The 24,011-nt window shown below is 31.0% G+C and overlaps 1 protein-coding gene across 5 annotated transcripts in view; it reads right to left on the bottom strand.

Moving 5' to 3' along the window:
• The window catches only part of LOC126738054 (gamma-aminobutyric acid receptor alpha-like), a 332,395-nt gene that overhangs the window by 195,047 nt on the left and 113,337 nt on the right, over positions 1–24,011 (bottom strand). For 2 of the 5 annotated variants that reach the window (XM_050443226.1, XM_050443225.1), the window contains exon 3: positions 21,665–21,732. In XM_050443226.1, the coding sequence (XP_050299183.1) occupies positions 21,665–21,732 (68 nt within the window). Of the gene's footprint in view, positions 1–5,476; positions 5,815–8,300; positions 8,368–18,578; positions 18,672–21,664; positions 21,733–24,011 lie in introns of those variants that run through there. The other 3 variants (XM_050443228.1, XM_050443229.1, XM_050443227.1) reach the window with 3 other exon arrangements.

Raw genomic sequence — 24,011 nt, 5'->3', positions numbered from 1 at the left:
GTTACTCCAGTTAGGTACTATTCTTTCTTGCAAAGATTGTCCTAACCAATTTGTTTCTCCAGTATTTTTAGCGAACAAAAGTAATGGAAAAAGCAATTTATTATGAACCTTAAACGTTTAAAATCTAACCCCATTTTAATATGAAAGATGGAAGAATGGCCTTAAGGCTTATAATAACTGGCGGTTCATTCATGAAAACTGTCGACCTTGAAGATGCATATTTTGCTATTTTAGTACACGCAGAATGCCGCAAGCCACTTTTCGAAATCCAAAAGGTTCAAAAATTGTCTTTATGAATTTACTTGTGTTCTATTTGGATTATCATTAGCTCCCCATTTATTTACTAAATTAATGAAACCAGTAGTATCTTACTGATCTTTTGGAATCTTTGGGTTTTACTTTTAATAGGGAGTAGAGCTGTTTGATCCCAAATACAATCCAAAGATGTTAGCAATTTTTATTTCTAAACAAACGGCCACATTTTCCAGGTTCTATAATCGCCCTCTATCCAGGGAGCTGGTATTTCCTAAATCAGTTTTAAACAAATCCTTTTCAAAAAATAATGTGTCTTGCTCCTTTTTCATCGACTCTTGCCACAATTTCTCAAAACAACTACATGGTAAATTATAAGAATATATTCGAACTGGACGTGAATATAATTAAAAGATCAAACGAACTTACCTGGAAGTGAAGTTCGATCTTAATTATATGTAGGCCTCGTCGAAGTAAATAAGATCACTGGTAGTACTCCCTGTTCCTGCTCCGAACCACACATTTCCAAGCTAAGCAAAAAAAAAATTTTTGTTGCTCTTCGCTCCCGTCCCCGAATATCCCATAACCAAGTCTTATTTCTTCAAAGCTTTATTGTTGCACTCGGGAATACTTGGGCTGGGGGGGACTCATTTACTTCGACGAGGCCTACATATAATTAAGATCGAACTTCACTTCCAGGTAAGTTCGTTTGATCTTTTAATTATATTTGGCCTCGTCTTCAGTAAATAAGATCACTGGTAGATGTTTAAAGAAATCGGCAACAATAAATTGATACACCATAATATTAAAAGAATTATAACCTTTTATTCCTAACAAAAAATAATAAAAAAGAAATTAACCGTTGCCGGGTGCAGATAAAATTATACATATAATATGATGTACCTAATAATACAAAATAACACCTTAACCTCATAAAATAACCACGTAAAATAGAACCTTAACCCATTTTAAATGGATAATACAATAACTACTGACTGCTTAAAATAGTTGTTGCGAAATTATTTTCTACTCTTAATGGTCAATTATAAAAATTAGCAAACGTTTTAGACCTCTCTGTCCACCTTGCCGATAGCCTGATTACATCCATACTTACACCTTTTCGAGCGCTTCCCGATGTCGTAGCGTGTCTAGTACTATGCGCTTTAAATAAAGAAGTATCTAAGCCACTCTTGTCGAGCATACTCTTGATCCATCTACTTATGAATTGTGTAGTGGCATTTCGATAGGGTTTTTTAAATGCCATAAAAAGATTTCTGATTGAAGAAAGAGTTTCGTAAGTTATGAGTTTGTTCTAAATAAAACTTAATAGTTGAGGCTACGCATACTCTGGGATTCTCTGGAAAAAATGGTAATACTAAAACGGGGTTGGGTTCTGTTTGGACCCGAAGTTTTCACCCGCTTAGGAATTTTAATATTGATCATATTACTTGATTCAATAATATTTTCGATCTCAATATTCGCCAAGGTTTGCACCCTCTGGCCCATCGCTAGGGCAAGTAATGTGGCAAGCTTTTGTGTTAAAACTTCTAAGTCAATACTGTCGTTTTAGAGAGTTCTAATAAAATTTAGAACGATTGCAGGCAATCATTTTTTGAAGAACTCGTAAAATTAACGGAAAGGACGGAAATGCATAAAAATAAAAATCTGCCCAGTTCAAAGTAAAGGCATCAACTTCCCACGCTTCTGGATCTCTTCTCCACCAGACAAATTTATTGCATTTCTTATTATTTCTTGACGCAAATAAGTCGACCTCGAGAATTGGGAAAAACATTTTTGTTTTTTCAAAGGCGAAATAATTTATTTCCCATTCAGTTTCTATGTCAAGTTTTCTAGACTCCTCGTCCGCCTCATGATTCTCCTTAGATTTAATATAAGAAGCAAAAATAATTATATTACGGGCTTCGCACCAACGCCAAATTTCCCGGGCATTGAGCTTTGGATGCTTTACACTACCCATTCGATTAATATATCCTATGGCGGTAGTATTAACAATACGGCATAAAATATTGCAGTTCTTAAGGTTGGTTGCAAAGCATTTAAGTCCGAAAAAAGCTGATAAAAGTTCTAGGAAGTTAATATGAAATTCTCTTTCTTGCAAGTTTCAAAGTCCATGGGATCTTTTACCCCCACAAGATATTCTCCACCCGGTCAGGAATGCATCTGAAAAAATTTCGATACAAAACTTAAGAGGTTTTATTGACTTTTCTGCGTTTTTAACCTTAGATAGCCACTATTGAAAATCCATAGATAATCTTGGTGAAAGTAACATCTTTGCACCAAAATTTCCCATTGAATTTTCAAGGGCTAAAAAATTTTTCACGTTCGAAGGATTTGGTGTAAAGCCAACCATAAGAAACTGCAGGACACGCAGATGTTAAGGTGCCTATAAATCGAGCAAAATCCCCTATTTTACACGATTTACGTAAGACAAATTTTTAAGTCCAATAATTTTTTCCCTCTTTTCTGCCGGAAGAGAGACAGACATTTTTACAGAATCATACACAAACCCCAAATATTTACATGTCTGTGATGGAATCATAATAACGATTCTAAAAATATAACTGTTTTTCGCAAATTTTCATGGTATTCTGCGCGTGTTTTTCCTATCAGCCATATGTCGTCAAGAAATATTATTGATAACCAACCCCTATATCTTAAGGTACCTACCAACTAAGGTTTATTAAGGTTTCATTAATTTTGTAAAAGGAAAAGGAGCGCAGTTTAAACCAAAAGGAAGACAGTTATATTCATAGACTTGATTCTCAAATTCAAATCTTAAAAAAATTTTATGTGAATTATGGATAGGTATAAGGGGTATAGGCATCCTTTAAATCTAAAGTTACCAAAAAATCATTTCCACTGATAAGCCTTATTACGGTATATTATGGTCTTCAATTTTAAAATGCTCGGCCCTAACGTATCTATTTAGGGATTTTAGATTTAAAATTAACCCAAAAGAGCCGTTTGATTTTTGGGTTAAAAAGATATTTGATAAAAATTTTGGCCTTTGCAGGGATTTACCCTGCTTAATGCACCCATCTCCAGAAATTGATCAACTGATCTTTAATTTCACTTTTCGACCACTTGGGGGCCCGGGGAGCTATAACTTGATTAGGTATTTTGATAAATGGTATCTTAAACCCTTTAATACATTCTAAAATAAATTCAGTCACCAGTAATTTCAGTCCATTTACTATAAAATTGTTTTAGTCTGCCTGCCGTCTTACTAACCTCTGTCACTAACGATGGTATACCGCCCTGTCCTACCTTGGTGATGGGCCCGATCTTCTGTACTGCGGTCCTGATTCATTTGATTCCTGAAAGGTGCATTCCTCGAGAAACTGGGAATCCGACTTTGATATTGCTGTCGTCTGCCTTGACCTCTCCCTTGTACTCGCACTTCTCGAGGCAGACTCCTGGAGTTTAAATATTTTATGTTTGCTACACCCTTTTTGATAAAGTTAATTTCTATAATCTTGATAGTTCTAGCTGACTTTTCCAATTGTCTGGATATCTCTACTCGTTTATCTAGTTCCGTACCAAAAAACCATTCGTCTAATGGAGAGGAAATCAACGTATCCTTTATATTTTTGTCTAACTGGTAAGAAACTAGTTGTTTTCAAAAATTGGTTTCCATATTCAAAACATGCGTTAATAAGCGACCTGCATCACAAAGGGGTTGTAAATATTCCTTACTTCCCTCCGCTTCCTTTTCTACTAACATCTTTGTTATGACTTCTCCAACAGCTGAAATACTCGCAGCTATCTGAGTTTGCAGATCGACTAATCGAGAGTCTCGGCATAAGACTGACTCTGAAGATGCTTTTAAAACAACTTCATTTAACTTGGGTACCAATAAACGAGATATATTTTCCGGAAGCCCGTATTTAGAAATTAAATTTTTTCGTTCTTCTTGTTTAATTCCATTATTAATTATACTTGACCATGTCTCTGCCATCTCCCTATGTAATGGAGGCCCAAATTTGTTTGTATTATTCGGCACATTAGAACCAAAAAGGGATTGACCCGAAACCTTGCTAGAAATTGATTCTAGATTTGTTCCGGTTCAACTGCAGCAAAGATATTACCTTATAAACAAACAGGCCCAAAAAAGTGTACTTTCTATATTTATATAAATATATAAATTAAAAAAGATTGAGGCACAAATGTAGCTCGTAGCATGTACAACTAACCTTCAGTTAGATCACTGTATTCACCAAACAGTGTGATTTGTTAAAACTGTGTTCACCAAACAGATAAACCATGTGCTGTGCTAACCCAGTTGCCTAAATTAAATGTAGCTCGTAGCATGTACATCTAACTTTCAGTTAGATCACTGTATTCACCAAACAGTGTGATTTGTTAAAACTGTGTTCACCAAACAGATTAACCATGTACTGTGCTAACCCAGTTGCCTAAATTAAATGTAGCTCGTAGCATGTACATCTAACTTTCAGTTAGATCACTGTATTCACCAAACAGTGTGATTTGTTAAAACTGTGTTCACCAAACAGATTAACCATGTGCTGTGCTAACCCAGTTGCCTAAATTAAATGTAGCTCGTAGCATGTACATCTAACTTTCAGTTAGATCACTGTATTCACCAAACAGTGTGATTTGTTAAAACTGTGTTCATCAAACAGATTAACCATGTGCTGTGCTAACCCAGTTGCCTAAATTAAATCGTTTTGCAATTCTGGGTGTATTGAAACTGTGTTCACCAAACAGTTTGATTATTTTATCCGCTGTGTTCACCCAACATGCAGAATTGATTATACCCATGTGCATAAAAAAAAATGACGTCAACCCACAGGTCATATATATATGTGTTGCCAACTATACATTATTATCTAATACTATTATTACTGTGTTCACCAAACAGTTTATTTAATCCAGAGGTCTTCACCAAACCTCAAAAATAAATAAATAAACAAACTTTTCTTTCTAGTTTCCGGTATGTATATATCTAACATCAATGATGTACTTAACATGTTTTTATTAAGCAGCCAAATGTATTTAAAAACAAAAGAACTAATTGCTGCATAAGACATAATACAATCTTATTCACAGTCGAGTCGGTCAGGAAATTAAAATAAACAAATGCAAACACCATCAAAAAATAATATTTCAATGTCACCCATGTGAAGCAAGATAAAGTCCTAGTCGCTATAAAATTCGGCCCAAATAAATGTTTATTACTTACTGCTCCCAACTGTAGTATCATTTTCCTCATTTGATTCAAGGTCACTTGTGGATTTTGTGACCTCATTTGAACTAACACTAACACTCTCACTGGAACTCGAAAGCCGCCTTATCTTACGATACCGATGACGCGGCACAATTCGACTTCTTGATCTCCTGCGAGAACGCGATGACCGCGGTGATTCCCGCGCACGGCGATAATTCAAGCTCCTGGTATCACTGACACCTTGGGTGGATTCCGCTAACTTTTCTAATTTTCGTAATTGTTTTCGCATTACGCGCACTTCCTCTCGTAAAGAGGTTCTCGAATCTCTCGTATGCACTTCATGATGCTTAGGCATATTAGATACATAGAAGTTAAAAATAACAAAAATAAAAAACGTAGAATAAGCAATTTTTATCACCAACGATTAACGTTTATACGGTTCGGCACACAAACAAAGAATGAGACTTGGTTATGGGATATTCGGGGACGGGAGCGGAGAGCAACAAAAATTTTTTTTTTGCTTAGCTTGGAAATGTGTGGTTCGGAGCAGGAACAGGGAGTACTACCAGTGATCTTATTTACTGAAGACGAGGCCAAATATAATTACTTTATGATTTACTTACCCATAATGGATATGGAATATCTTTACCCATAATGGAATGGAATGGATGATAATGGATAACTAAAAATATTTCGGTCATCCTTCACTAAATTTATTTAAAAATTATTAATCCAAGACAATCCAAGACAAAATTATTAAACAAGAACTAAGAACAAAACCCTTTTGGTCTCAATTCTTGTTTAAAAAACAATTATTGTATTGTCGTAGTCATGTGATTTTAAGGATTTTGTAGATCCAGGTTCGGTCCCATTCTGACGTATCTTAATTCGTTTTAACCTTTTAACCTTGTCTGACTGACCCCTATATCTATAAGATGTATTGACGGAACCCCTTAATTTGTTATCCCTGATGATAGACATTTTATATGCCAGAAACATGTCAGATTGATATTTTTTAAATAAATTTAGTGGAGGATGACCGAATTTTTTAGTTACCTCTTCACCTATTAACTCCACTGCAAGAATGGACTTTTTCTTCAACTCTAGTTACGATTAGTTACGGCAACTAGCTATGATTACGCCACCTTAAGTTCAAAATTATATATGTATATATAAACAAAATAAGATTATAGTACTCAGTATTTACTACAAATAAAAAATTGAGTAATTTGGTTCTTTAACCAATTTTATATTGTTAATCAGTCATTGAAATTTAGGAAATCTAGTTGCGCCTGTCATGCTAACATTGTATACATGGTTCAAATTTGTTGATCTTTATATTTCATTAATGTCACAATATAGATATAGGCATAGGTGACTTTTTTATTTACTTTTTCGTGTAATTTTTTTAAATTTTCTTGTGTATTTTCGAAATTAGGAATCTTAAATTGCTACGTTTATGGTTTATAGTAAATCTAATTAGATATTGCTACTTTCAATTGTTGAAGCAATGCTTGGATAATTAGAAAATCAATATTTATTAAATATGCATATTAAATGAAAATAGAGCTTTTGATCGAGGGTGCAATCAATTTGATAAATATTTATAAAGGGCAACAAAATATGTCTACGCGTTTGTTAAAATTATTGGTAACTAATACTAACGATATATATTTTTAATATTGGGTCCTAATCATGACAGAACAGTAAAAATAAAATAATCCATATAAGAATTAAGATACTTTATAAAATACACTATAATAAAATAAACTTTATTATTATAAACAAACAAAATTTAATAACACCCTAATATCAAAAGCCGGACCCGATAAGTTTTTTTTATTAAGAGTACTACTTAGCTTTCATTCAAGTCAAAGTATTCTTACTCTAATAGCAGGTTCCGCATTCTCCGAAATGTCCGTTATTTCTTTACTTGAAAGAAATTGGCATATATATTGGCATATTAAAAGTTCAGATTCAGATGCCCTAGATGTTTTTAAAGATGATGCTGGTTTATTATTGACATTGTTCTGAATTTTTAATAGTAAATAAAATAAAACCATAATCCCATAGATTTATAGATAACATATAAGGTAAGATGTAAACGAATATTAAAGATATATGAAATTAATAATACTTTTACCCTAAATTTAAACAATTATCTTTTTGAAGCTAATATAACAAATTTATTTCTAATACCTTCTTAGTGAAGGACCAGCAATGTAGGATCATCCTTAGTTTTGACAGCTAAATTGGACTGCGGCTTTTTTGATTGATATGGTAATATAGGTTCATTTATATAAATGATAGAACTTGGAGTGATTAACTTAAAATATAACTAATAATAACTAACTAAAAATAATAAGTTGATATTGACAAAAACATTAAATTGCTTTTAACATAATAACTTGCAACTAAAAAAATTTATTTTGCCATTGGATGAATCTATAATAAAGTAAAGAGTTTAAAATGGAAATGATTATGAAAGGCTCTTATTAAATGCTGTATAATTTTTTTAATTTATAGAATATTTCTTACAAGCTTACGTGTAAAATTTCCATAGAAATTAAGATTTGAAGATAAAGAATAATAAGAATGGTGCTTTAAACAAAATCTAATGATAGAACTATTTTAATAATGTACTTCATAGATCTAGAGTTTTATCATAAAAATTGTATTTAATTATAAAAAAATAAAAATTTTGATTTTTTTAATAAAAAAAATTAAATTATATTTAAAATTCTTATGATAAATACAAACCGAAATTGAATCATCGGACCACGCCAGTGTGTCTTAAATACACTGTTTTTTGAAGTTTGACATAATCATAATTTCTTACCTGTGAAAGGATACAGTTTCGTTAAAGTTTTCGAAAGAAACAAAAATCATATAAAACACTGGAAAAATATATATGAGCCCTGTTTGAGTCGCACCTCCGATATGCCCTTCCGTTTTGGGGTACGTTTGGTGCGACTCAATTTGAACGCATATTTAAGCTACAAAAGAGAGCTAGCTATACGCTATTCATTAAGACTAAATTACAGAACTCACTGCCAAAATATTAAAAAAATTTTTAAATAGGAACTCTTCCTTCCTTATTTATATTTGAATCCGTCTGCCTAATCCGCAAGCACTTATCAGATATGTCAGAAAGGCCATCTCACAATTATCCTCTATTATATATATATATTATAATATATATATATATATATATATATAATATATTATATATATATATATATATTATATATATATATATATATATTATAATATATATATATATATATTATATATATATATATATATATTATAATATATATATATAATAGAGGATAATTGTGAGATGGCCTTTCTGACATATCTGATAAGTGCTTGCGGATTAGGCAGACGGATTCAAATATAAATAAGGAAGGAAGAGTTCCTATTTAAAAATTTTTTTAATATTTTGGCAGTGAGTTCTGTAATTTAGTCTTAATGAATAGCGTATAGCTAGCTCTCTTTTGTAGCTTAAATATGCGTTCAAATTGAGTCGCACCAAACGTACCCCAAAACGGAAGGGCATATCGGAGGTGCGACTCAAACAGGGCATAATAAACTGTTATAGCCGTTGCCAAACTTAGCTCCCTGGATACTGATCTCAGAGCAAAACATGCAGAACTTAATTTTTTGGATAAGTAATCGATATGGATATCCCATTTTAAAGAGTTGTCTACCATCAGTCCCAAGAACTTTACGGAATCAACGACCTCCATTCTGTTGTTATTAATTACAAAAGTTTGCAACGCACTGCTAAATGATAATACTCTAGTTTTTGAGACGTTAAGGCACAAGAGATTTGAATTGCACCACGATTTAATGGTGACTAGGTGACGAGATATGGTTCTACGAAGAGTCACCATATTTAAATTGCTCCAAGAAAAACTAGTATCGTCCGCAAAGAGACAAATTTTACCATTTATGTCCAGATTAGCAATATCATTTATAAATAGAAGAAACAAAATGGGGCCTAGAACTGAGCCCTGAGGTACCTCGCATTCTATTGGCTTGCACGAAGACGTCATCGAATCAACCCTAACAAACTGATTCCCCTTGTTCAGGTAAGACATGAACCACTTGAGAGGTGTTCCTCTAATTCCATAGTGCTGCAATTTATTAATTAGGATATTATGGTTTACACAGTCGAAGGCTTTAGAGAAATCACAGAAAATTGTTGCTGTAGAGAGATGGCTGTTTAGGCTGGAGTATATATTATTAAAGAGGGACAACATAGCGTCATTGGTGCACTTGTTACTCAAGAATCCGAACTGATGCGGAGTTATAAAAAATTATAATATCTTTTGCTTAAATATAAAAATATTTAAGCAAAAGATATTGAAGGGATACCTACGCATGAATAAGATACTGGTCTTGCTTCTCGAAGTATATTTAATGTAATATATATAGAACCTAATTGAAATACTGACAGCTCATGTGCTAGTTCGTCAATTTGTGATACGGATAGCGAATTTTTCATAATCTTAAGCTCTTGTGTGGTACAAGATCCCGTTGAAAAAATATCTCGAGAGGACATCGTAGAAATTTTGGGGATCTAAGAACTAAAGAAATTTCATTTTCAAAATGGCAAGAGGCGATCAACGTCAGGCCGTCCCTATTTTAAAACAGGAATATATTATTATGGTTCCCAAGTTTCAGGGCGAAACGGAACTTTTACCTAGATTTTTAAGTGTTGCTAAAAAGCTACTTTAGTTACAAAATTTTATAATACAGTTGATGTAAATGATTTTCAAAATGAATATTTGGTGTCAAGCATTAGCTCTAAAACAAAAGGTGAAACCGCTGTAGATATTTCATCTTGTACTATAACAAATTGGTAAGAGTTAAACAATTCCCTGCTGAACGATTATGCCAATAAGCGAGACATTTATATTCAAAATTAGCAGAGCTTAAGCAAAATAATAAAATAACATTTGAGTTCTATAATAGAGTTCAACATCTCTTAAATTTACAAGTTTAATATATTTCAACACATAATAATGCCGTAGAAATTCCAGTGCTAGCGCAATATTGTCGAAATTTAGCATTAAGAGTTTATAGGTTCATTGATGCGTACTAAAAATTCTCCAGATTTAAATAGTGCTTAAAATATATTAGTTATTGATTATCAGATCCAATCTGTGCAACAAAAATCACATACACCTATCAATCCCTATAAATGCAATTCCTAGAAATGCATATTTTCCAGTTACAAACTTTAACCATAACCACCAACATTTTTTGCCTCAAAATATTGTTAACCTAGCAAGTTTTAGCCAAAATTTTAATAGCCAGAATTAAACAAATACAGACAATATTGCTCAATATTCTAAAAATGTCCAAAACACAATAAATTTTAACACAGAACATAACACTAATGTATTTAGGTCCAATCAAAATAAAAATTTACCAAAACTCATCCCCTATGTCAATATCAACAAGAAACACATTTAGACTATCAAGTAACTATTTTAGAAATCGTGGGAATAATCCCAACGAAATTGTTGAAAAATTAAATCTTATATATTATTAAATATTGATGAGGTCTAAACTGACAATAATTTATATGAGGCTGGTGATGATGACAATTTTTATAATCAATCCGAATGTCTAACAGAAGACTTCCTTAAAATAGAAGAGCTTTTTTTTTAAAAAGCCTCGGCAATAACAATAATAAAAAAGTGCCAAAATTCCAATTAATAAGTTTCACTTATTGTGAAAGTAAACTGCCATTTATAATTTTTCCGAATTTAACTTAAGAGTTCTTATCGATACAGGGAGTACATCTTTTGTTAACCTTGACATCGCTAAGAGATATGATTACAAATTCAAAAAAAAATCTGTTTTTAATTTTAACAGCTCATGGCACATCAACCGAAAATTATAGCACCCTGATACCAAGCTCAAAAATATTTAATTTGAAACAAAGCTCAGACTTCTAATTTTATATTTTTGACTTTCATAATTATTTTGATTGCCTACTGGGTGTAGACAATCTTAAAACATTAAAAGCGATAATCGACTTAAATAATATTATGCTTTGTATCTCAGAAAGTTAAATAAAGTTCTATTATTATAATGTGATAACTAAATTTGATGACTCATGACACCAATTTTACACTTGCAAAACCAAAGTCAGATCAAATTGTAAAACTTATTGTTAAAAATGTAGAAAAAGGATCTGCGATAGTACCGCACATGAAATTTGATTATGTTAAAGTCCCCGAGTGCCTTGTCGCAGTAAAGAATAATGTTGCTATTTGCTCCATGTTAAATTCATCGCAAGAGCATAAAATACATTTCATAAAGAGTCCTCCTCTAAACTAAACTAAACTTTATGAGTAAGATTAAACACCTCATTAAAACAAAGGACGATATATATACGCTAGGCGAACCCTTAACGAGTCAAAAATCAACTACTCTCTACGATTGAGAAAGAGTTACTGGCGATAGTATGGGCCACTCAATATTTTAGGCCGTACCTATTCGGGCGTAAATTTAAAATCAGAACAGATCATAAGCCCCCTTAATGGCTATTTTTTCTAAAAGATTGAAGCTCAAAGTTGATTCGATGGCGTATAAAATTGGAGGAATTTGACTATGAAATAGTATATAAAAAGGGAATTTTAAATAGAAATACTGCCGCTTTATATCGCGTAGAACTACCAAATTTTTCTCTAAGCGATTTTATAGACCAATTTAACCAAGAAATTCAACAAAATAGAATAGAAAATGAATTTCTAATAGTCGATACAGGCGATTTACATAGCCCTGAAAATGCAGACGAAGATGACGCCACCGTGTATTCAAATTACGAGAACCCAATTATAGGAATGTCAGTTGTAGGTTGCCCAGTAAATTACAGAAAAAATTCAGAGGTAAGTTTTTTACCAGCCGAAACAATAAAACAAACGTGCCTGTATAAGACAAAGAAAAGAACACGTGCAATTTTCAAAAAAAAACGTACGAACAAATAATGGTTACATTTATTAAGGAAAGCATAGCTCCGAAAATGAAATACTATTTTTATTTTAAAGACGCATTATATGAAAAATTCAGAAATATGCTTCAAAAATAATTTAATAAAACTCCCATATATCTATGATAAAATATACCAAAAACCTATTAGACATCACCACAGATAATGAGATAAAAAATGTTATTCAAAATCACCACGAAGGCAAAATAAACCATAGAGGCATAGAAGAAACAGAAAAACGTATAAAAAATGTTCAAGCAACAAAAATCGATTTAAGTCTATATCAGAGTGCGAGATATGTCAAATTACAAAATATGATAGACAACACCTTAAATTAAATTTCAACATTATTCCAACAGCGACAAAACCATTTCAAATACTACATGTAGACAGTATTTCTTTCATGTAGACAGGAAAAGTGTAAATTCTTAAAAATCATAAATGTCTTTTCTAAATATGCCGAGGCATATAAATTAAATTCATCACAAGTAATAGAAGTTGCAAATAAATTAATAAAATATTTTACTCGCTACTGCGTGACTGACCAAATTATTTCCGACAACGGCTCAGAATTTAAAAATTCCATAATATCGAAAATTTTGGCAATTCATACATTTTATTAACTCCCAATACCTGAGTCAAATGGAATTATTAAAAGTTTTCATTCCACCCTAGTGGAACACACCAAATTATTAAATAATCAAAATTAGTATAAAAACGAGCCGATAAAGATTAAGATAAATTATGCTATTCTTAATTATATAATAATACTATTCAATTCGTGATATAAAACCCTATCAAATTATTATTGGGTATTTAGACCCCAAATTCTTCACTTAATGTAAATATTGACAATCAACTTGTAAATAATTATATTTCTCAATACGGTAATAAAATAAAAATATTATACGAAAAAATCAATAACGACATTCAAAAAAAACAAGCCGATACAACTAAAGTCAATGAAAACGACGAAGACTTACTCAGAATACTCGAAACTGTGTATGTTAAAAATACACACAAGTAAAGTAAAACTCTAAATAAATATAAACATGAAAAAATTGTCTCTATTGATCCCGCTCTTAAAACCGCAAAACTAATCGTAAAACACGGAAATACCGCAGAAAAAATACACCTTTCTAATGTCAAAAGACCTAAAAAGAAACCTGACACATTTAAAAATATGTCAGGTTCCTCACGGTCGGAGAAGGAACAGAAATAAGAAACATTACCAATAACCTAGGTGTCCTACCCATTATTCTAGGACCCGCAAAACTACAGCAAACCGAACACACCTTTGTACTCTACTTTAATTTAGAACCGCTATATAATGAATTTGATACCCTTAGTTTTCAGTTTATTAGATTTAGGTCCTCGCCCCCAAAACTGTATTTTTTGGAAAACTGAAATTATACGATTTCATAAACTTAACCGCACCAAGCGAGGTTTAGTAAATGGCTTAGGTTCTATTTTCAAAAAAACTTCTCTTAAAATCACGAATATTGTAACTTGAAATGATTAAGGAACATGCTCTATTTAGAAACGTGCTTTTTGCTAAAAACCTATTAAATCAGCTATTAGCTTCATATAACTCTATACTAAATACCCTGCAAGACATCGAAAATTCAATAACTTTTAGTAAACTTGGAAAAATATATAATAAAAATCTCGTGCAAAATAGATTTTAACACATTAACATATTTTATGTCACTTTCAATGGAGTATAAACTAATTTTGACCTTTACTATTTCTTTTCAGCTCCTACTAAAGTCAATTCAGATTTTTTTGCTATATTTCCGAAAATAAAATATTTTCTGACATCTAAAAATGCCGAGCAAATTAGGCCTCTGACATGTGCATTGGAAGTAAGCCGTATTATTGCTCAAATACCCTACAGTCAACTCTAAATATATCTTGCGAAATAGACCGTTTAACTCAACAACAAGCTAGAGCATGCCGTTTTGTTAAACTTCAAATTCAAGACAACTATATAGAACTGTTTCCTGAACTAAACCAATTTTTAGCAGTTTTTCCTGATGCCGAAAAGCTCGAAGTACATTGCCTAGAACAAACAGAGGTAAAAGAACTAAAAGGGATATTCTTAGTAAAAAAACAATATTTTTTCTAAATCTATTACAAGAAACAAATGCTGGTTTTTATACTCTATTTCAGAAGTGTGTAGAGCAATAAAACCTCATTAGGTATGCAAAAGTGGTACCTGGTGATCCACCAATATTTTATGCCACTACCTTAGTTAGGTATTAGTTTCAATGTAAAATTCTTTCTTTTCGTTGATTGCAGGTAGTGCCACCCGGTTTTGGGTCAATTTATGAGTTTTGCCCATTGTTACCCACTGATAAACATTGAAAACGGTTCGCCAAAGGCGTGCAACTGGGACTTGTTTTTTACCTTATAATTAATGTACTTAAATGCTATTTTATTTTAGAAAGTTACTTTTGTTTAAATGGAATAATATATTTTTTTCACAAATTTATTGAACATAATATGTAGAGTAAAACAGTTGAAAATGTCACTTTTGGATCTGGCACTTTTTGAACAGTGTATAACAATTTTAAATTATAATAGATTGTAGTCTTCTTCGTCATCTGACGAACTGTCATCACCTCTTGACATTATAATTAAAGGATCGACTGTCTAATCGATGAGGTTGTCAAGATCCCACATTTTGTCCTCTTGCTTAATTACATGCTGGACTGCTTTTTGCCAATTCTCTGGTGTCGCTTCCGTAATGGCTTGATCAAACAGTAGCTTAACATCTTTCATTTTAAAAGTCGTGTTTTGTCTTGCTACAAATCCTTTTACCTGCGCCCATATCAGTTCTATAGGATTTAGTTCGCAATGATATGGCGGTAAGCGCAGTCACAGTATAAAGAACAAGACAGTAGGTTCACTCTCTTGCGGCCGTTTGAAGTAGGGACTTCTAAACAGTGCCGACTTTTTTTACGCGGTCGTAAATCATTATTTAGTTTCGACGGCAATCCTTTACGATACGGGGGATGTTTGAAACATTTTTAATAAGGAATATTTTTGTACGTCGCGGCGGGCAGCGTGTAATATATGGAATTTTTTGAAATTAAAGGCACTTTGTATTATTGTTAAAATGAAATTGAAAGAATATTATTAAGTATCTCTTTTGAACAAATAACTGTAAGAAAAACACTTGGTAGATAGCTTTAAAATTAAGTTTATTAGAATGTACACAATTAAATCTTAGCTTTACGTTCCTTTCATGCTCTCTTCTTAACTGACCAAGAAACTACCTACCTAATATTACATACACTTAATTAATAATAACTTCGTTAATATACCCATTTTTTAAATATTTAATAAAATTTACATAATAATGTGATAACAACATTCAGCATATGGAACTCGGTAGCAGTGAAATATAAAAAGGCAGTTAAATAAAAAAAACTTATTAAATGCCTAATTATTTGCTTTTTAAATAGGGGATGAAAGAACAAACCACTAAAATTCAAATAAAACGAAAATAGGTGTTTTACAACCTAGAATTCATATAAATATGCAAAATAAATATAGTTTTACATTGGGGATTATAGTACACATCAATATTTTAAAACTTAAACCCTTAAAAACCACCCTTAATGACGAAAAAAATGCAGTTTTAAGTATGGTTAGACGGTATAAGTAGCTAAAATTTATATCATTCAAATGATTGCAATGCAACTAATAATAAATCGGATAGCTTTCACTATTAAAAACCACCACTAATAACAGAATATTACCAAAAATTTTGCATTTTTTTAGATTAAAATCACGATTTAATCGAAAAAAAGTTTTTTTTTTCGAATTTTACATTCGAAAATTTTACATTTAATTAGAAAGTCTGCACCTAGATATGCTAGTACTCAGTCCAATAGTTTCCTTGGCGGATAGTACACTTCCAAACCCGTATCATATTCCCATTCTGCGAATAATCATCCTGTATATTTACTTTATATAAACTTTGTAGAAACTCTGCAGGAAGCGGACTATAGCCGCCGATGCCGAAGATCCTACCCTACAAAATTCGTTCTAAGTGTGGAGGAGTGACATATTGCACTCTTCAGCTAACCAAGCCATAACAACATCAGACCATCCTAAATTGCAGACTGAGCATATTCCATTTTTTCACCGTTCCATAGTTCCTGTGTGTCACTACACAATTTGTATAAATAATGTGAAAAATGGAAAGTTTTGAAAGCTAGGTTAAACAACTTAAAATTAAACATATGAACTATGAAACATGAAGATATGAAGAAAAGAACGTATCATGGTCCCTTTTATTTAATATAAAGCAGTCACTCCTTTTTTTTCTGCAAAATGGTTTATTTTATCGATAGTGAACAAGAATACCTTTTCTTTAGTTTAAGGTTTAAGCTATCCATATTTATTATTTAAGACTCTTTATTATACAGGATGTTAAAAATTTAAGCAATATAATGTACAACCTAGTAAATGTATTTTAAGGACTTCGTTTTAAAAGGTCCTTAGTAGTATTGATCACGTACAATTTTTTAAAATATATTTAGTACTGCAAAAGTAATTTAAGAAAATGCGTTTTCGTTTGCGTTCGTAGGGAGGCCCTATAGCAATTTTTTATAGGAAAGTTCCATATCCATGCATCATTAATTTCTAACTGAATACAAGAGATCTCCCATATTTCCCGGGACACCCTGTATGTATAATAATTATCACGCTATCCTGTAGGGAAACTTATACCAATATAATAATAATAATAATAATAATAATAATAATAATAATAATAATAATAATAATAATAATAATAATAATAATAAACAAAATTTATTATTTTTATGACAGATTTATAATTATATATACGGAAAATAGTAATAGAACATTAAAAATGAAAGGCCATGTCAGTGCAGCTTTCAGGCGATGCCAGAAACTGTTTAGGCTCAAGTAAATACCTATTAACAAATATAATAAAATATAAAAATGACGCTTTAAAGTGAAAAAAAAACTTATATAAAAATGTTAATAGATATTAACATTTAGATAGATAATGTAAGTTAAAAATGCAAGCAGCATGAAGCAAGCAGATATACACATATTTAATGCATTAAGGGATAAGGAACGGGAAATGGAAGGAAAAGGATTAATGTCATGATAAATACATATATATTACGAATGAAAAAAAAATTATATATATATTTATTTTTATTTTTTTTTATTTTTTTACTGGTGAGAGAATAATAATTGTTTAATTTGTTTTTTAAAGGTAGCAAAGGATAAGACAGATGTTGAAATGTTAAATGGAATAATTAGTAGATGTAAGTATTTGTCTAAAGCCTCGGTGGTGAGCATTTATTCGAAACTGGACTTTACTGTATAAATATCAAGGTCTTTTTAATTTTAAAACTTTGTAACTAAGAGAAGCAAAATGTAATTTTCGACGATTGAACATATTTAACCATCCTATATCCTTAGGCTTATGAGATATATGACTTCGGTGACGAATTCCAAAAATAAGGCGAAGGCATGCATTTTGCACTTTTTGAATTCTACGAGAGTCGACTTGATCTAAGCATGGTCCATACACAATATCACAATGGTTGAAATTGGATAACACTAAAGAATCACAAAGATGCTTTTTAAGTCTTGACCTAAGATTTTTCTTTGGTTGTAGTTAAGTTTAAGTGCACTATACGCTTTCTTTAATTTATCAGTTATATGCTCATGAAATCGAAGATCAGAATCAATAAAAAGACCTGAGGATTTCAAAGTATTAGTTATTATAATAGGGGTGTCTAGGTATGTTTATTTTGAGTTCCCAGCTTTTCTAGATCTGTGGCTTTTATGTCCTCCAAATAAGGTAACTAAAGATTTTGTAGGGTTTATTTTTAAATGAGGTTGTTTGGAAACTGTAATTTGATGTTGGTGAATGGAAATTTAGAGATTGGAGGGACACAAAGTCAATGGTCTCAAATTATGTTTATTTTTTAAAAACGATTACACATGTTTCGCTCTAAGGCGTCGTCAGATCTAAAAGAAAAAAGAAGGCAACCCTATTACAAAAACAGCAATGCAAAGATATAAATTACAATGTTAAGATAGACTTACCGGTAAAGCTATTAGATTAACACCACAAACATTTAAGTTGAAACAAAAATAAATACATGAAAAATAAAAAATAATGCTGACGTTCACATTACATCCGGTATCAAAATTGAATAAAATAAAAGTAAACAAAACTAGCAGAATGAGGTTAAGTTGAACGGGAGAACGGAAATAAAGCAAAATAAAAAGTGAAATATGACTTGGTCGAGAAATGAACCAGCGACCATCGGGTTCGTAGGCAAGCGCTAAACTTACGTGCTATCCAGGTCGCGATGAATATTGTTAAAAATTAAATGCGATTCGAAGGTAAAAAAATCATTCACACAAGGCAGTACAGGACTCCTTTTTGCTTTTATGATCTCCATCTTCTCAAATAAGTCAAGCTTCTTTCCCTTGGGGTACTCATGAAAGATTTTTACATTTTCCGGGATGGAAGGAAAGTGTTTTGAGGACAATAAATGACTTGCAAAAGCCGATTTTGTCTCGGTGATTTCAGTATCTTTGTGTTTATTATATTCTCTTATGTGTTCCTGCACTTTCGTTTTTTTTTACTTCCACACTCACCAATGTAAACGGCATTACAGTCCCCGCAGTTAAGGGAGACTCCCAATTGGGACAGGGTTCTCTTTTATCTTTAATGTTTACGAGCTTATTAAATAATGTGTTTTAAGTTTTGAATGATATCTGTAAATTATAGTTTTTAAAAAATTTTGCTAATCGGGAGGAGATACTATCAAAGTAAGTGAGGCAATGAAATCTAGAATTTTTAGTGCTGGTGTTATGGATTAAATTATAGGAGAGCTTGTACTTATTATAAAATTTGAAATAAATTTTTATTAATTATACTTAATGGAAACCCATTATTTACTGCTTCTTATCTGTTTAATTGTAGCTAACTCTTTTTGAAAAGCGCTTGTTGATAATGGTATTTTGAATAACCGGTAGAAAAAGGAGTTAAATGCAGCAAATTTTTGAGAATACGGGGAATTAGAATCAAACTGGATAATGTTGTCCATCGAGGAAGGTTTTCTATAAATATCAAATGTGATTTTGTTGTTATCTCTAGTCAGCAAAAGGTCTAAAAAAAGAAGCTTACGTCTTTTTCTTTTTCTAAGGTAAAAATTATGCAAGGATGTAGATTGTAGAGAGTTTAAAAAATACAAAAAACTATTCAGTCTGAGTTCATCCCCACTCCAGGCCAAACAGACATCATCCACATACCGTTTGTAAAAAACAATGTTCTTGGCAAAGGTACTGCACATTATCTTACTCTCCAGGTTATGCATAAAAATCGCCAACCCATTAGTCTGTTTGAAGAAACAATCGTTAAATTTTAAAAAGTATTGGTCGAGAATAATCGATAATAAAGAGATTAGGTTATCTATAATTAGTTTAGGTAAGGAGGTTTTATTTAAGCAATTCAAGACAAGTCAACGCAACCCTTGGGAGGTATACTTGGAAAGAGGTTTTAACATCTAAAGATATTATTATCGTTTTTCAGATATTGATGTAATCCTAAGGGTGTCAGCAAAATCTATAGAATTTTTAGTGGAGTAAACGTTATCAAATGCTGTAATATCTCTTAAGACTTTATTAAGCCACGAGGATTATAAATAGCAAGGTGAATCTAAAAAACAAACTACAGGACGAATGCTTATTGAGCGCAGATCTTTCAATTCCTTAGGTTGCGATATTTTAGGCAAAGGTGTGACGTAAGCATGCTTCCACATATTTGGAAAATTTTTTTAGTTATACATTTATTTATTATATGAAGTAAAAAAGAAATAATAATTGGACAACAAAATTAAATCATTGTAATATTAAGGTAGTCGCATTAGTATGTTTTGCTTTTTATTGGTAAAATAATTCGCATTAACTCTTCCTCTGTCACAACCCTCAAACTAAAAATATTTTAAGCATTATTTTTAAGATTATTTATATAAAAGTCAAGTAGACTTTGGTCTGGTTGGTGTTAGTGCATGTCGATGAAAAAAAGTTATTTATTTCGTTAATATTATATAGATGCGTTGGAATGCATCTTTGCTTATTTTTTGTAATATTAAGTTTTTTTAGCTCAGCCCATGTTTCCTTACAAGATAAATTACCATTAAATTTAGTTCTTCAAAAAGCCTGAAGTAACCTTTATCCAAATGTACTCAACAAAATCAAGCATTATTGTACATAAAACTAGAAATGTAATATTTGATTTTACGTCAAAAGCGACATCACCCCCTCGCCTCGTTTGCCTATCACATCTCGCAATATTACAATTAGTAATATTAATATCAGTACTATTAATTCCTGAGTGTAACCAGGTTTCAGTTACTGCTAAAATATCTATGTTAAAATGAAGAACATAGTCTTTAAAATTTGAGAAATTTGCCAGTAAAGATCCTATATTGGTATGGGAAATAATAAGCGATATTTAAGGGAAGGAAAAAGGATCTAAAGGAGTTGATATGTATCAATTAAAATAATAAAAAAGAAATTGAGGTAAATACAGAGATATGCTCGCCTCACGACCACTGTTCTCTAGAATATAATAAAAAACCTAATTTATTAAAAATTAAAATCGAAAACCACATTAATTACCGTATTAAGCCATTAACTCAACAAAATAAATTAAAGTTAAAGTGGGGCATTAAATTAAGTTACAAAATAAATTCACCTGCATAACCATAACAATATTAATAATAATTTGAAAAGAAAATAGAGCTGTCCCAATTGACAGCACAAATTATATGTGATACTGTAAGTATAGCTACCCCAAGTAAAAGAAAAAAAACAATTAAATAAAAATGCATAAAATAATATTCATTTAATTTTTGCTCATTTGAGAAAACAAAAGAGTTTATAATTTTAGTGCCATTGAATAGCAATGAAATATTCTTAACCGTGATTGACGTTTAGCAACTAAATTTTAAATTTCCATATCTTATTACCTGGCCTATTATTGATCTAAGATTAATTTCCTCAGGACTAACGATATTTTTCAAGCTATTTATTTTAATATATATTTGAGACATGTGACTTAAATAATTTAAAGGTTTGTTTTTCTTAGCAAACATAGTAGACATATTATTACTTGCCATATCTATCTCTGATACTGGTCCCATACTCCTAACCATTATATCGACTTCAATAATTGCAGGTGGCCCTGAAAAGTACCAGCTGTTATTTAATTCGCCTTAGCCATTACAACATTAGTTTGGTTAAAAAACTTTGCACTTAACATTTGAACAAAAAAAATTCCGGTAAAAATTTAAACATTTTTAATTGATTTAAGGATAAAAATGGTCTATGTGATGGTAATATTATCTGGACACGTCATCTTTATATACCAACACTAAGTGGTAACTTTTTAAAGCAGTAATCTAATTGAAAATATCTCGTTTCTATAAAAATTCTTTTCAGTAAAATTATGCTAAACGATAAAATTTAACGACCAAGTTGTCATATTAAATAAATTGTAGATGATATCAAAATAATATGAAGGTAGTATTACTACATAAAAGATAAACGTAATATTAGTCGAAAAGCAATTTGTTTTTTTATATATAAAAGATTAAAAAACTGGTACAGTTTATGATTTTTAACACAAAAATATAAAAAATATTTTCAAAATATCCTTGCTCTGAAACTGTAACACGTAATTAAAATTACTAAAAACAGCAATAAGCTCTTGATATGGTTTTTTCATGTTATTTTTCTGCGGCGCATCCGTTTTTATTTTAGATTTACATAACTTTAAAATCTTAAAGTGAGATCTTGTTATTGAGAAGAACTTTATTAATTTTATTATAAGTAGTATGCTGAATTTAATGCAGAGTAGTAAAAGTGGCAATGCAAAGCCGTAAATGCAATTTTTCTAAATTCATTTAATTGTTTTCTTTGGATTGGCCCTCTTAAATATTTTGGCAGCTATACTTTAGGTTTTGGGTTGTTTTTAGAGCCATAATAAAGCAAAATCTGGATGTTATTGTACAAGGGTATTTAAAGCAATTACATTTTTATTACTAATTAATTTATTAAAAATTATCCAACTTATATTTTTTTTACTAGAGTAAATTAACGTTTATTAACGTTTAGTAACGTTTATAACTCATTATTTTTGGTGATTGATTAATAAAAATTGTTTATTAAGAGAAGGGACAACTCTTACAGATATATTTCATGAACCAGTTAGCTAAACCAATTAATATAATTTATTCTTATAATAAAACCAATTTAAACAAAACAAAAATATAGAATTTACATGATTGGTTAAAAAATAATGATAAGAACATTAAAAAAGTAGGTACTCTCCTAGAATTACGTAAATCTATATATTACTTCTATACATTAATATTTTATAGCACGGAGTAACGATACTTAAATGATAACATTAATAAAGATCATATTTCGTCAAGATCACACATGGTAAGTACCTATTATTAAACTTTTCTAACGGGTAAAATACTATGAATATATATCACAGAATATTGAACAAGATAACTTTTATTTATGCCTTCAAAGGTTTTATAGTATTATCCTTTAATAATTTATTACAAGACATTGCAATTATTTTTCTTCATTTTCTTTCATATTGAATTCTGAACGTTATAAGATGGCCTCTGGAGCTCACATTTTTTGGTTTAAAGAATAAAAAATATTTCTAAAAAATTATAGAACATTGCACTTAAGAAGAATTCTGAATTAAAAAGGTATATTATTTTAAAACATACCGGGTGGTGCGTCGCCGAGCGGAACATAGGAAATCCTATGTAAATTTTAAGAGGGTCAATTATTGGCTTCCCTGTACATTTTACAGAAAAAATTTAAGATAATTTGACAATAAGAAAACCAGACACCAGCCACCAGCAAACAATTTGTTTTAAGGCTTTGTCAAATCTGACGTACAGCCGAATACAAGAAATGTTTTTCTTTCGTTTTATCAATCTCACAACCATATATTCGAAGTAAACTGAAAACATTTCAGATACTACTCTAAAACTGTTTCCCGCATAATGCCACTTAATTATGGCGATTTTTTCGTCGATTAAATAATTCATACTTGTTTTTAAATATCGACTGTCACTGATTTATTGACACTTTTCCTCACGTCAGCGGCAATATTCATTTTACCGGTGCCCGTTTGGTTTTACCTGAACCGAAAATTTGCTAATTTTGCAATTACATCTAATTGAATAATTCAAGATTCGCTTATTAACATTTTTTGAAACGTTGCACAAGGGTTTGCCAGATTGGTCTCTTTAAAAAGTTATCTTACATTTTTTCTATAAAATGTACATGGAAGCCAATAATTGACCCCCTTAAAATTTACATGGGTTTTCCTATGTTCCGCTCGGCGACGCACCATCCGGTATAATAACAGCTCTTATGAAACTCGTTTATTTATTACGGATTCTATTAAAGCACAAGTTCAAAATTCAAAAC

This window comes from Anthonomus grandis, chromosome 6 (assembly GCF_022605725.1).
Source record: "Anthonomus grandis grandis chromosome 6, icAntGran1.3, whole genome shotgun sequence".
NCBI classification, from domain to species: domain Eukaryota; kingdom Metazoa; phylum Arthropoda; class Insecta; order Coleoptera; family Curculionidae; genus Anthonomus; species Anthonomus grandis.
Note: the sequence above shows the minus strand (reverse complement) of the source record. Positions and strands in the feature narration are given on the sequence as shown.